General features: G+C 34.3%; 1 protein-coding gene across 3 annotated transcripts in view; it reads left to right on the top strand.

The window, feature by feature from the left end:
* The window catches only part of FAM126A (family with sequence similarity 126 member A), a 97,787-nt gene that overhangs the window by 58,705 nt on the left and 23,457 nt on the right, over positions 1-15,625 (top strand). For all 3 annotated transcript variants that reach the window (XM_019801871.2, XM_034669117.1, XM_034669130.1), the window contains 5 exons: positions 720-899; positions 1,742-1,822; positions 2,439-2,554; positions 2,971-3,066; positions 13,518-13,634. In XM_019801871.2, the coding sequence (XP_019657430.1) occupies positions 720-899; positions 1,742-1,822; positions 2,439-2,554; positions 2,971-3,066; positions 13,518-13,634 (590 nt within the window). The remainder of the gene's footprint in view (positions 1-719; positions 900-1,741; positions 1,823-2,438; positions 2,555-2,970; positions 3,067-13,517; positions 13,635-15,625) is intronic.

Here is a 15,625-nt window from a genome sequence, read left to right as displayed (position 1 = left end):
CTTTAAGATAATACTTACATATAAAAGTCTCTTATGTTAACTTTCTGATTTAAAAAAAATGTCTATGACATAGATACAGTTATCTCTATTAACTGGGTAATGCTGGCATGTGGTGGGAGAGGAGAAGGTTATAGATAACCTCAGATTGTGTTTCAAATAAAATGACAGCAATGTTTATATTATCTGGGGGGCAATGAACCATGGTTACAATAGGGATCTAGATCTAGGGGTGCTATAATTATTCAGCTATTCCGTACACATTGCTGTCGGATCCTGCCTAATTATAAGCTCAGGAGGGTGACGTGATGATAACTACCTAGGATTCCCATTTCAATTTCTCCAACCCTGTAGGTAATCATGTATATATTGGCATGTTTTATCAGGAAGATAGGAGATTAGGGAAGAAACTTCTTACAACCTAGCTATTTTAATAAGTTAAAAGATATGGTATAAATAACAATACCACTTTAGAGTTATAGATTATTTTAAAGTTTACAGGTGCTTCAAATACATTTGTTTTGAACTGTTTGGCCTTCCACTAGAAGTAAACTTTCAAAGGTTTGCTAAATAGCTTAGCAGTGAATAGTTTTGCTTCCAAAAAAATGAAAACATTTATATATTTCAGTAATTACCAATTAGGGGAAGCCATTTTAATTTCATATGTCAGTGTCATTCAAATACAGTCTAATCCTTAAATTAACACTTCGTCTTTTTTCCAGTTGCTAGAGCCTGTCTGTCACCAGCTCTTTGAATTCTATCGCAGTGGAGAAGAGCAGTTGCTTCGATTTACACTGCAGTTTCTTCCAGAATTGATTTGGTGCTACCTTGCCGTCTCAGCCAGCAGAAATGTGCATAGCAGTGGATGTATTGAAGCTCTTCTTCTAGGGGTTTACAATTTGGTTTGTATTTAATGCAGTTAACAAATGTTTGCCAAGAGCAAATATATAACCTTTTAGCAAAAGTGAATACATAACATCAACTGCTTTTCATTTTAGTAAAGCTGATATTTGTTTTTCATACATCAAATGATGCATAGCTCATTCTCCTAAAAATAACTTTATGGAGGTTGAAGGCCAGACAGGCATACATGTAATTATGTAAATATACCTTTTTGGATTAAAAAGACTGAAAATCAGACCATTTCAGAAAGTTCTTTTATAGAGGTATCTAAAAATATCAGTGTTGAATTTTAATTTTTTTGAATTTAAAATCTATTGTTTATAAATTGTCTTTCAGTGACCTTCACAAAAAGCTTGGGAGAAAAGATCTAGTCTAATACGTACCACTAGTAATTTCGTAAAATCTGGACTGTCTCCAGAATTCATACCATTGATTTAACAGATAGTTTTCATTACTCTTTCTGCACTGATTAGTATAATATTCTAGATACTTAAGGTTTGTACTTTTTAAAAAAAGGAAAAGAAATTTAAGGGTCTTTTCTTGACATATTTCATAACTATGTTAATTGATTTAGAAAATGTAACTTTTTACATAAGGAAAACCAGTGATTATTAAGACACTACACATCTCTATTTCAGCTTTCCTATGTTACTTATATCTTAAAGAGGAAGGTTAACTCCTGGTATTTATAAATAATTGATAATTGATTACATAGTTTGTGATTTTAGTTGACTTTACAGTTCCTTTCCTTTCAGGTCTTTGTTTTAGACTAACCATTTATAGTTAGCTTTTAAACTTCTGTGTAAAAAATAAATATTTTAAGTTTTTTTCACTTTTATAGGAAATAGTTGACAAACAGGGACATAGCAAAGTATTGAGTTTTACGATTCCATCTTTATCCAAACCATCTGTATATCATGAAGTAAGTGACATTTTCTTAAGGTAAATTTTTTGGTTCTAAGATTTGACGTTGCTATAAATTAGGGTCTGGTTATTGAGCCCTCCCCCCTCCAAAGTTGATTAATTTATTAGTACCTTAAAAAGTATAAAACACCAGACAAGGCATTCTATTCTCAAAGTGAAATGAGAAATCAGAATCATAAAACTTTAAAATCTGATTGTTTAAGAGATCTATTGAAAATACTCATTTTGAAATATTTTTCTCTCCTTCTGATGGATAAAACTAGTCTAATATTTTTGTGTGTGGCAATTTTGTATTTCTAGGGTAGAACTTTTTTAAGTTCTTATTTTAATTCCAGTATAGTTTACATACAGTGTTAATGTATATACAATACAGTGATTCAACAATTCCGTACATCGTCCAGTATTGGTGTAGAATTTTTGAAGTTAAGCTAATTGTATTTTTATTTGTGGTTTGCGTTTTAATTAGTAGTTAAATCTCTGAGCAGAAAATTTAATAGGCAGTCTCAATGTTTTTAAGACATGATGTTCATAGCAATTATTCTTAGTGGTTTATATATTCTCACTATCACATTTTCAATAGAATGGCTTTTTCTTCTTTATTCAAATGTCTCTAGCCTTCCAGCATTGGGTCCATGGCTCTGACTGAGAGTGCACTATCCCAGCATGGTTTGTCAAAAGTTGTGTACAGTGGACCTCACCCCCAAAGGGAGATGCTGACAGCACAGAATAGGTATACTGTGGAGACATAACCTACTATCCCACCACACTAATTTTTAAAAGATTATTTCAGTAGAATTATAAATGTTTAATGGGCTGTATGTAACACTTTTTAAAAATATTTGGTCATTTTATACAAGAGAAAAACACATTTTTGTGAAATGTTACTTTATATTTCAATTCAGATGTCATCTGGAGCATTGAAGATAATTTTCAGATGACTGTGACTTGAGAAGTCTTTTTTTTTTTTCTTTTTAGTTTTTTTCTTTTTCTTTTTTTTTTTTTCTTTTTAGTTTTGTATTGCTATTGATATGGTTATATTGTATGGGTCTATTCTATAACATAATATCTTTCCATAATGCCTGCCTAATTATGGTTGACTTCTTAGAATTCTAAAGATTTGTAAATATTCTTTTGGTTTATCTTTAGGTTTGAAGTGTTAACATTCCTTTTGTTGTGTTACAATGCTGCTTTAACCTACATGCCCAGTGTTTCTCTTCAATCACTGTGTCAAATTTGTTCAAGGTAAATAAAAATTCAAATATTTTTAATATGGAAATATATGAATCTAGGATTGCTTGTTTGTTACATATCTAAGTTATTTTTGTTTTGTTTAATCATTTGTTTAAAACATTAGAAAAGTTAATATGAAGCTTAGCCTAGCCAACATATAGAAAGCTTCTGAAATGACAGTTCCAAAAAACATAATGAAGAGGGTAAAGCCAAATAACATTTCAATGGAATATTTAATCAGAAAAGAATCATACTATATAATTAAAAGGATGGAACTGTTATGACCTTTTGATTTTTGGCATGTAGTTGGTTTCTGTTTTGTTTGTTACTTTGTTTTTATTTATTTTTATTGTGCTCTAATTTAGTATCATGAAATAAGTAAGAGATACTGTTTTTAAACTCTCCTTGTTAAAAAAATTGAACTTTACATAAAAAAAACCAGGGAGGTGCTGTATGGTGACTAACATAATATAATAAAAAATATTATTATAATAAAAAAATTGAACCAAGAGGTTGTTTAAATTAATTATGATAGTCCCTAGGTATACTATGCAAACATTTAAAAATTGAGATTTAAACAGGTATTTAATGATAGGGTATATGGTATGATTCCAGCATTGACTTGAGTATGACCAGAATATTAATAATACTTATGTCTAATTGGTAGAATTATGGTTTATTTTCATTTTTTTCCTGTGTGATATTTTTTGTCATTCTTTAAATTTTCTATGATGAACATATTACCTTTGGAAAAAAGAAAACAAAACAGAAGACAGAGAAAATGCCTTTGGTAATACAAGTAAATAAGGGGAAATAGAATTAAGAGGCTTTTAGAAAAATTTAGATTTAGGGAACCTATTTAGAAGATGCAACTTATCAGAAAGAACGATTAGCCAACATTTGTAGCAACATGGATGGGACTGGAGGAGATTATGCTAAGTGAAATAAGTCAAGCAGAGAGAGACAATTATCATATGGTTTCACTCATTTATGGAACATAAGAAATAGCAGGGAGATTGGTAGAAGAAGGAAGGGAAGAATGAGGGGGCGTAAACAGAAGGGGGAATGGACCATGAGAGACTATGGACTCTGGGAAACAAACTGAGGGTTTCAGAGGGGAGGAGGGTGAAAGATTGGGATAGGCTGGTGATGGGTATTAAGGAGGGCACGTATTGCATGGAGCACTGGGTGTTTTATGCAAACTATGAATCAAGGACTACTACATCAAAAACTAATGATATACTGATGGTGACTAGCATAACATTTAATAAAAAATTAAAAGAAGATGCAACTTTGGAAAGTTAGTAAGAGGGAGGGTATCTAGAGCAATACTTATAAATCAAATCAAAACAAAACAAACAGAAAAGCAGAAATTGATACTAATAGGATAGCAAACCATGCAGGACCAGAGGGAGAAAGGAAGTAATAAGGCAGGGGGCTTGTCAGAGAAATAGAGAAGCGGAGAATCTTTCAGATGACTCCTGAGTTAGAATTTAGTTGTATTTCCTAGACCTTGGAAGATAGCACCAATGTGCCATCCCTCCCATTTACTAAATCTTTCTAACATGTTTCTTATTTTAAATCCTTTATAGACAGAGGTGTCCAGAGTTTTGAATTTCACAGATCTATAAAATTTCAAAAAAGTGGGGTGGGCTATCTATATAACATGGCCAACTTTTCAGTTGTCAGGTTATCATATTATAAAATATTTACTGTGAACATTATTTAACAAAAGGGAGACTATTTTAACACCAAAAGAGGTGTGTGGGAGGGAGTAGAAGTGAGGGACAATAATTTATAAGTTAAAAATGGGATGTTTAGCTTTTCTTGTTTCTTATTTCACTATGGTCCAGTAAAAACCTTGTTATGGACTAAAATGAGTGTGAGGACCAACCCTTCATAAACATTTATTTAAGAAGTAACTTGATGCAGCAACTTTTACCCGTAGAACTTAAAAAAACACTGCAAAGCCCAGGTTCTACTCTAAAGCAGTGTCTTATACGGTAGGACCCCCGAATAATGTTCTAATACATTGGAAGTTCTAATGTTCTAATACAGATAGATGTTCTAATACAGCCTCCTGAATAAGAACGACTATTAATGTCTTCTTGAAACTACTGATGGAAAAGTTAGGAAAGAACATGTATTACTGGTTTCTGTCCTGTGTGGCTCCTATGGATTGCCTTCTAATATAATTACTTTCACATTCTTGGTAGAAAATTGCTAATATACCAAATTTAACTAACCAGGGAACTGGGTAATCCTTCAAAAACACAAGAAATATCTGGTTTTAAAAACAAAGAGAAATACAGATTAAAAACTAGCTATAGGATTTGGGCCAAGGAAGATTTTAGTAAAGACATTAGATTAATTCTATGCCAAGGAAAAACTGAAAAAAAGAAATTTTAATGTTCACCAGCTGTAAGAAAACAAGCATAGAAAGAGATCTAAGTAATTCAAAAGACTTAAGCTATTTAAGCAATGCTAACTCTTAAGCCACAGAAGATGATAGAAGAACTCTGTCAAATTTGTCATTCGTGTCTTTTTTAGTTTGCTTTTTTTTTTTTGATTCTCAATGGCTTAAAATCTAGTTATTCATTTCTCTTAATTCCTGATTCCTTAATCATTTATCAAATATTCTAATTAAGATATTTTATACATTTTTAAGATGAATAGAAAAGAATTAGAAAACACTTGTATCTAATCAAGCAAAACCTAGTCCATATCTATGGAAAGAAAATGGATTACAGGGGCGCCTGGGTGGCACAAGCGGTTAAGCGTCTGCCTTCGGCTCAGGGCGTGATCCCAGCGTTATGGGATCGAGCCCCACGTCAGGCTCCTCTGCTATGAGCCTGCTTCTTCCTCTCCCGCTCCCCCTGCTTGTGTTCCCTCTCTCGCTGGCTGTCTCTGTCTCTGTCAAAAATAAATAAATAAAATCTTTAAAAAAAAAAAAAGAAAAGAAAATGGATTACAGAACTGTGATGACAAGTAAGTTGTAAACAGTTATAATAAAGAACGAGAGCTTCCTGATGGTCTTAGTCCTAGTGCAGGTTTTCCTGCCAATCAAGTCATCACATTGTCTTATGGCTAATCCAGCCTTTTGGCCACATGGCAGTCATTTTAGTTTGCTGTTTGATTTGGTTGTTGATGATGACTATGCCAAAATGATTGATTGGGTCACCTAGGAGAAAGGATACATAAATACAACCAGAAAAATTTCACGGACTATTTGAGCTAGATTCAGTGACAAATGTATCCCATTCTTTCTTTAACTTTGTTAAAGATTATAATGAGTTGTGGAAGTAATTAAAACAATCTTGGACACTTCCCACCCTCCACCCATACATACAAATCCATTCTACTCAGCAAAAATCTGTTTGGTTGCTATAAGCTTTGCTTCCCTGATTCAGACTTATGGCCAGCTTGATTTAATAGCTGTTTTCCTCCTGTATAGCGTGTATGGATCACTTGAAGAAGAGACCTGAAAAGAAGCAAGAAATAGACTGAATGAGTTTTAGTCAGTTTTTATTTTCATTAGTACTAAACATTATATATGGCCCTACTCGTAAAAGGAATATAACCACCAATACGGCAAATAAGCTTTGCTAGTGTATGCTGAAGTCCTCTAAACTGTGGGAAATAAATTTCTTTTTTTACTGTTGACTTCTCTTTTATTTATTTATTTTTTTAAAGATTTTATTTATTTATTTGACAGAGATAGAGACAGCCAGTGAGAGAGGGAACACAAGCAGGGGCAGTGGGAGAGGAAGAAGCAGGCTCATAGCGGAAGAGCCCGATGTGGGGCTCCATCCCATAATGCCAGGATCACGCCCTGAGCTGAAGGCAGACGCTTAACCGCTGTGCCACCCAGGAGCCCCTGACTTCTCTTTTAATACAAGGCTGTTTTACCAGATGGGTTATCTTGCCTTTTGGTGTGGAATATAAATTTTAAAGATGAAACTGTACTAAGCTAGTAAGTTAAATTCTTTCCCATTGTCTAAGAGTGTCTCTTGATTTTATTTACCTGGTGAGTCATCTGGTTGACTGACTTGAATATATACTACTATGGATTCTTGATCACTCTATTTGTTCTTATGTATCTATAGTAAAACCCTGCCCCTCTCCTCACTACTAAAATCAGCCTTCCTGACTACCTAAACAGATCTCTTCTAATCTATTAAGGATGTCCTTTGTGCATCTGTGAATTCTCTTGACTGATAAAACTATGTATTTATATTATATATTATATATAATCTATATCAATATATATTTTATATATATATACACACACACACTTAACACAGTGTATGCCACCTTATCATCATCCAATAAATGACAGCTGTTATATATTGTACACTGTTGGTGAACACACATGTTCACTATGGATGCATAACATTTTTTTTCTTGCCTGTTTGCTACTACTACCAATAGTTCTAGAACATATCTTTTTTTTTTTTAAAGATTTTATTTATTTATTTGATGGAGAGAGAGACAGCCAGTGAGAGAGGGAACACAAGCAAGGGGAGTGGGAGAGGAAAAAGCAGGCTTCCAGCAGAGGAGCCCGATGTGGGGCTCGATCCCCGGACCTGGGATCACGCCCTGAGCTGAAGGCAGACGCTTAACGACTGAGCCACCCAGGCGCCCCTCTAGAGCATATCTTATACTAGATCATTCCTTGTTGAAAGAACTGATAGTTGACTTTTCATTTCTTATTTTATTTGTAAACTTTTTTTTTAACCTATCTAAATCTTCTCCATCCTTTACAACCCAATTAAAATAATGTCTTATCTTCCAACTTGAGCACAATTTTTGTGTGTAGTATTCTCTTGAGGAAAGTGATAGAAGATTCAGACTTTATTAAGCTCCTAATTTCAAAAAGCAGAAGCATGAGAACAGAAAAGTACCCATTACTGTATAGGCAATTATTCTATTTTCTTTTTTCTACCTACTTCCTCATTTTCTATTCACCCGAACTTCTCCTTATCTCCCCTCTTATCACTACTTAAAAAGCAGAGCAGAAAAAAGAAGAGGATTTGAAATTGTTTTGTTTTATTTTATTTCTGTATCTGTTACCCAGATGGATAAGAAGTAGAACTGGACAAAATTTTAAATATTTCTCAAATTGAAAATTAGAAAAACATTTTTTCCCCTTTTTTCCAGATAGTTCTTACCTCCTGGTCTGATGATCTGGTAATAGTTAATCTATTTTCTTTTCTAGTTTAGGTTCTGGTATATTCGTGAATAAATACTCTCTCCAGTTAGCCTCACTGGAATTGTGCCTTCTGATTATTTTGTGGTTTGTAACTCAAAATATTTTGACAGCAATCTCAAAAGTTTACTTTTAGGCTGGGAATGAGACAATGTCTTTTAACAGAGAATGAGAGTCATGGCTAGAATTTTTCTCACTTAAAAATTGATACTTAGAACTTCTCCCAGAAATGTATTTATAAAGAATGCCTTCCAAAAGGATTTTTAATTTAATGTGGTTTGTGAATTTGGGAAACATCTATATGTGACCAAAGGGTAAATTTAATACAGAAATAGGAGTTATACCACTCAGCTGCTCTTTTATTGGGTTGGGTCCCTATGTTTGGAATTTGTAAAGCAAAATAGAAAACTTCAGGATACTTCTCTGATGAACAGAGGAGTCGGGCATTCATGGAACATTGATATTCTTATTTTGTTCTGCATTTTATTTAAATTCAATGAAGGATCTCTGAGAAAAGAATATCCTTAAATAGAGAGATCAGACAACTGGAGAGTAAATCAGAGAATTCTTGATTATTAAAAGGAATGGAGAAAAGAGGGTCAAGAGTTACTATTATCAGTTAATGATGCAGCTGGATAGGACTAGATTATTTTGGGTCTTAACTCAAATGTCACTTCCGAATGGAGAGGCCCTCCATGACCATCTTCCTAAAGTAGCACCTTCTTACCCCAGTTTATTTTCTTTTAATATTTACAACACTATAATTACGTGGTTTGTTCATTTGGTATATAGTCTGTCAATTGCTGGAGCTTCATGAGGTCAGGAACTGTGATGTTTTGTTCACTGCACTGTCCTCAGAGTTTGGAGAAGTGCCTGGCATATGGTAGAAACCTGGTAACTATTTGTTGAATGAATGAAAAATAGATGATCTCTTCCACTTCGGACTTATGATCTATTAAGTACAACTAAGATTAAAGGAAATAGTTTGGTTTTTGCTTTTTAAAAGTCTTACATTGATAAATGCAAAATTCCTGCAGTCAATGGCCACAAATGTGTAAAGTTTTAGTAGTTATGAAAAGCTAACTGCTATGGTCTGAATGTTAGTGCCCCCCCCCAAATTCATATGTTGAAATCTTAATGCCTAATGTGATGGTATTAAGATGGTATTAGGAGGTGTTCTCATAGCCAAGAGATGCCACAAAGTTCTCTTGTTCCTTCTGCCATTGAGGATACAACGAAAAATCTATAACCCTAGAGGGCCACCCCATTTGTTGTATTGTTATAGCAGTCTGAAGGACTAAGACTAATCCTTTGCATTTCTGAATAAAGGTTTTAGCACAGCCTCTAACAGATGACTGCTTATTTCCTTATGGGTAGCTGGTAGAGAAAATCAGAGAACCTGGAATTTTGTTCCCTTGTGAATCTGGCAAGTGTGCTGGTGTTTGAGAGAATCGTCTCTCTAATTCTTACCTAAAGTAAATTTAAAAATTGATTGACCATTCTGGATCTGTGGCAAAGTTGTTTTTTTGAAAAATTGTGTACTTAGAGCAATAACTTATTTTTCTGTCCATATGCTGTATGCTGAATCCAGAACTTATTTCCTGATTTCTAATCCCATATATCTAATCCAGTAGCCATCTCTATCAAGATGTCCCACAGACACCTTGTAAAAGTTAGAGCTCTTTCTGCTGCAACTAACTGATATCTGCATAAAACTGGATTATACCAAAGGGAAAATTTTTTGGCTTTTTGTACCTGGGAAGAGCAGGGATGGAACTGGCTTCAGGATCAACTAGATCCAAAAGCTCAGTTGTTATCTGGATGTTGTCTCCCATCTCTCATCTCATCTTCTTCATATGTTAGCATTGTACTTTTTTCTATAGGTAGGCTTCTGCTGTGTGATAAGAACAGTGACCACAAGCAGCTAAAAGCTTACATTGTCTACCTTTAATAAACTCAGAAGAAAGAACCCTTTTCCCAGTTTTACTATGAAAAACCAAGCAGCAAAAACACTTTGATGCTGCCAGCCTGAGGCTTCTACAAACCCCACTGGGGTCATGTTTGTTAGTGTCATTGGAAGAGTGCTTAAATATTGGTTTAAATATTGGTTTGGCTGCTAAAGATAAATAATGGTAACCTAAATGATATTTCTTTTTCTTTCATATAAAAGTCTGAGCTGATAGATGGTCTGAGGGTAGATTGGCTCTGTTTCTAAGATGTTCAGGCCCCTTCTTTCATCTGCCTTCCATATCCTGCAAGCAGGGGGAAAGAGAGAGTGGAAGGCATGCAACTGCTTCTTAAGCGTGCAACTAGAAGTTGCACTGTTTCAGCTAGCAGACCGTTGTCCAGAACTAGCTACATGGCCAGGAAATGTGATCTCTAGCAGGGGGCCATTGTTCTAGTTAAAAATGGTTGGGGAGAGTGGAGGAGAGGATACCTTATATATGTTATGAAATGGAAGAAGGGAAAAATAGATGTTAGGGTACTGACCTCTTGTCATAGGTAATTTTGTTTTTTTATTTATACCGCCATCACATGATGATACTTGACGACATAGGGGAAGACCAGTTCCTAAAGGTAAGAGGGATAGAGGTATTATTAATAGAAGACTTTGGTGGCAGAGAAGAGGTCATGGCAGACAGAAGTAACATCTATACCATATACCTACAAATCAACATATCAGAACTTAGCATCTTCCAAAACAGTATGTCTTATTTGTCCAAGTTCATTTAATACCACTACCATCCAACCAGATATCCAAACTGAATGTGATAATAAATATCACACTCCTCTTGTTTCTTCAGTCTCACCCCACGATTGAGTGAGTGCCTACCTCCTAGGTGGGACTTTCTCCTTCTCCACCCTTTCTCCTTCTCCCCACAATTACTTCTTTAGTTCAAGTCACTTTCATCTCACTCATGGGATATTTCGACATTCTCCTCTCCAGTTTCAGTGCACTGTTCCGATGTAGCCTGAGTGATATTATCAAAAGACCAATCTGATCATGTCACTCCCTTGTTAAAAGAATAAAACAAAAACATTCAGTTGCTTTCCATTGCCTGCATGATAAAGCCTCGCAAGTTATAAGATACTCCATAATCTGACCCCTAGTTAGCTTCTCTGTTATTTTCTAGTGTCCGAGCATTCTATCTTACTATTATTGTCTGAGTCTCCTTGGTGTCTTGGTGTTTTATCCTTCTCTGTTTTTGCCCATTCCTGTATTTTCACCAAGAAGCCTTCTCTGACCCTCTGCTTCTTCCACTAGAGTTTACCACTGTCTCCTTTTGCTACCTCTGTAACTTATTCATTGCAGATATTTGTTGACTACACAGTCTCCATGATTAGATTGTGCATCCCTGAGGGAACTACATCTTTCATCTATATTCCTAGTGTCTGACACATTATAAATCTTAAAAATATTTACTGAATGAATAAATTGAAAAAATCCTATCTTTTATATATTGGTTCTCTGTTATTTACAACCATCCCTATTATAAAGGTATATAAGGTGTAAGAAAATAAAAATTTTCTGAGTTTTCTTTTTTAGATAATAAGAGGAGTTTCTAGTGTAGTTTGGATATAAGTTTTTGCAATATCAAACAAAATTCAAGTTGGTTTTATTTCATATATAGTTAATTTTTTTTTCAGTTTTTATTTTAGTCATCTCAGGCTGCTGTAACAAAATACCATAGGCTAGGTGGCTTAAACAATAGATGTTTATTTGTCACACTTCTGGCTGAGCAGTCTAAGGTCAGGTTACCCGCAGCTTCAATTCCTGGTGAAGGCCCTCCTCCTGGCTTACAGGACACTGCCTTCCTCACTGTGTCCTTCACATGGCAAAGAGTGAGTTCTGGTCTTTCTTCTTCTTTGAATAAGGGCACTAAAACCACCATGGGGACTCCCATCCTTGTGACCTCATTTAAACCTAGGGTCACACCACCAAATAGCATCATACTGGGGTATTAGGGCTTCAGTATATGAACTTGGGGGGGGGAACACAAATATTCAGTCCATAAATATCTCTGCTTGTTTTTACTCTTGGTTCTAAAGGGTTCTAAGATCTTCTCGGTATCAAATGAATTTTTATTTTTACTTTAAAGTTACTTTGAATTAATGATATTCTCAAGGGTCTGTTTTCGAAATGGTCTGTGGTATACTTGAGTATGTTTAAATGAAGGCTTAGGTTCAATCTATTGACTAGTACTATATTAAATTAAGGTTTATTATATCAACCACAACACATTGTGAGAAAATAACTTTTCCCCAGTTTTATTAAAATTAGAAACTTACTATTTTATAAGCAGTGCATGTTGATCATAGAAAATTTAGAAAATACATATAAAGAAGAAAATCTATAATCTCACTCTATGACTTTGTATATAATCTTTTTGTAGTGGCAAACAACATTCACCTATTTGTTTATTACAAAATGGGAGTGGGTTTCATGCATTATTCTCTACAGTTTTTCTCCCCCTGCCATTTAAACAGTCTTTCAAAACATCTTGTTTGTTTCATAGTATTCCCTGAATTATTTATATAATTGGTCCTCTGTATTGGACTTTTAGGTAACTTCCTATTTACTATAGTAAACACACCTTAACATTAGTACTTCTTAGATATCCTTCGCTATAATAAATATTTACATTATGGTTGTGTTCACGGAGTTTCTTTTTTAAAAAATAGTAAAATCTATTGGTCTTTCTTTATGATTCTACCTTTGATGTCCTGCTTAAACTTGCAAAGAATATGTAATGATTTGCTTACATTTTATTTCTTTTTAACATTGAAAATTTCAATCTATCTGAAATTTATTATGATTTATTATATATGGGACTTGAGTCTAATTTTAGAGTATTTTCTTGGAGCCTGCCATTTGTGTCAAGAACTTTATCAGCAATAGAAGATCATACTATAGATCTATTTATGATAAATAATACCAAGTTTCATGTAATGGGTTTTATGATAACTAAAAATTATTAATTATTGAGTTGACTGAAATTAGTGAACCAACTTTGAGAATCTGGTTGACTTACTATATAATAATATACCTCTAGCTTTATACATTCTTTCCCCCAGTTTCACTTACGCAGGAAAATGTTACAGACAAATGTTCTGTTTGGAAAGATTCTGTGTTTCATAGCTATTAGGTTTGTTATGAGAGCATATCTAGTACATTGTTGGCTTATAAATGTTAAAAAATAAATTACCTAAATTTTTACCAATTTTACAAATATATTTATTTTGTTTTTTCTAGAATCTGTGTTTGTGGCTATCCCCGACAACATGTAAGAAAATACAAAGGTATAAGTAGCAGGATACCAGTTTCTTCAGGATTCATGGTGCAAATGTTAACAGGGATTTATTTTGCCTTGTGAGTTTATCATACAAAGTAAATCTTTGATCTCTTTGAAAAATCATAGTCTATTGTTTTATTGTTATTACATTTTAAACTTATTCGCTAGACAGCCAGCATATTTTTGTGAAAGAATACGAACAAAGTCTTCTTTTTTTAAAGATTTTATTTATTCATTTGAAAGAGTGACAGAGTGCAAGCAGGGCGAGGGGCAGAGAGAGAGGGACAAGCAGACTCCCTGCTGAGCAGGGAGCCCTATGCGGGGCTTGATCCCAGGACCCTGAGATCATGACCTGAGCCAAAGTCAGACACTTAACTGACTGAGCCACCCAGGCATCCCAAATATGAATCTAGATCTTGATAATAGTTTTTTTACTTAAAATGTATCTCTTATTGTTCTGAAGAATTTGTAACCCACTAAAACATTTTATTTTTCTTTAACTCAAGTACAGAATGAAAATTAGCAACACCCACATATACTCACAGTTTCTTTCTTTATTACTTTTTTTTTTGCTGTAATTTCCAAATAGTTTTTTTTCCCCCAATGAAGACCTTTTTCCATTTCCAGAAACTTTATCTCTTGAAAAACATCTTAGAGCCTCTTTGATCATAAGTAGCTTAATATTAATTTATTATTTCTAATATTAATGCTCAGGCTTATTTAATGCCTTAGATAGTAGTATTTTTCTTTGAACCCTATCTTCTACTACACGTATCTTATTATACTTTGCATTATATTCATTTGATACCTTGATTTTTCTTAGTAGATTATAAGCTTCTTGACTGAAGGTAGAATTTATGATTTGGATTAAATATGGCTTGCTGCCTGTTTTCTTAAAAGTTTTATTAAAATACATTTACATCTGTTTACATATTGCCTAAGGCTGATTTTGTGCTACAGTGACAGAGATGAATAGTTGCAATTGTGTGGCCCACAAGCCTAAAATATTTATTATCTAGCCCTTTAAGAAAAAGTTTATTGACCCTCATGTTAGACCATATTGTCCCACAGCTCTTGGATGCTCTGATCTGTTTTATTTTCTGTCTCTATTGCTTTATGTTTCAGATTTAGTAATTTCTGTTGACCTATCTTCACACTCATTAATTCTTTTCTTGATGATGTTGAATCTATTAATGAGCCCACTGACAGGGTGCTTCATTTCTGTTACTGTGTTTTTTTTCTAGTCCTTTCATTTGACTCTTTCTTATGGTTCCCATCTCTTGCTGAAATCACCATCTGTTCATCCATCTTTTCCACTAGAGCTTTTAATATATTAATCATAGTTATTTTAATTTTCCTGATAACTATAAAATTGGAATCATTTCTGAATTTGGTTCTTTTCTTCTTTGTCTCTTGACAGTGGGTTGTTTTCTTCTTGTGTTTTGTGTGGTTTGTAATATTTGATTATCATTTTTTTCCTGGATAGAATAGTAGTGACTGAGGTAAATATTATTTATGCCTGGAAATGGCACACCTCTTTTCTTTTAGGCTTCTAGTGGAGTTATTATAGGCAGGAGTGAGCTGAGGTTGATTTTGTTGTTCTGTGGTTACCTTCATGGCACCACCTACTTCAGATTCCTCTCGTGGTACCTGGCAGTTAGGGTGTGAGCTGGATTGCTGGAGGGTTTTTCTTAATATTATTGCTCCCTCCTCAGCTTTTAGCTTTTCCTGTGTGTCTGCACCAAAGAAACGGTCTTTCTCTATGTTCTTGTCCCTCCTTCAGCAGTAGAGTGCTGTTGCTTGTTTCTGAATGTATACTGGCCTGGGTTGGGGGTTTGGGGGGAGTAGTGATCTCTGTTTTCCTGGTCCAGCCTCAGTCATAAGCAGGACCTATGTCCCTGCATCTGGGATTGGGGGAAGGGGGTAGATTTTCAGTGGTCCTGTCCCTCCTCCAGTGGTAAGAGAACTCTAGTGGTCTCAACATAAGACAGTTTCCTGATCCTTTCCCACAGGTAGAGATTTTCTTTTTCTTTTTCTTTTTCTTTCCCTCACAGCCACAGTCAGTCTT

This window comes from Ailuropoda melanoleuca, chromosome 1 (genome assembly GCF_002007445.2).
Source record: "Ailuropoda melanoleuca isolate Jingjing chromosome 1, ASM200744v2, whole genome shotgun sequence".
In the NCBI taxonomy this organism is placed as follows: domain Eukaryota; kingdom Metazoa; phylum Chordata; class Mammalia; order Carnivora; family Ursidae; genus Ailuropoda; species Ailuropoda melanoleuca.
Note: the sequence above shows the minus strand (reverse complement) of the source record. Positions and strands in the feature narration are given on the sequence as shown.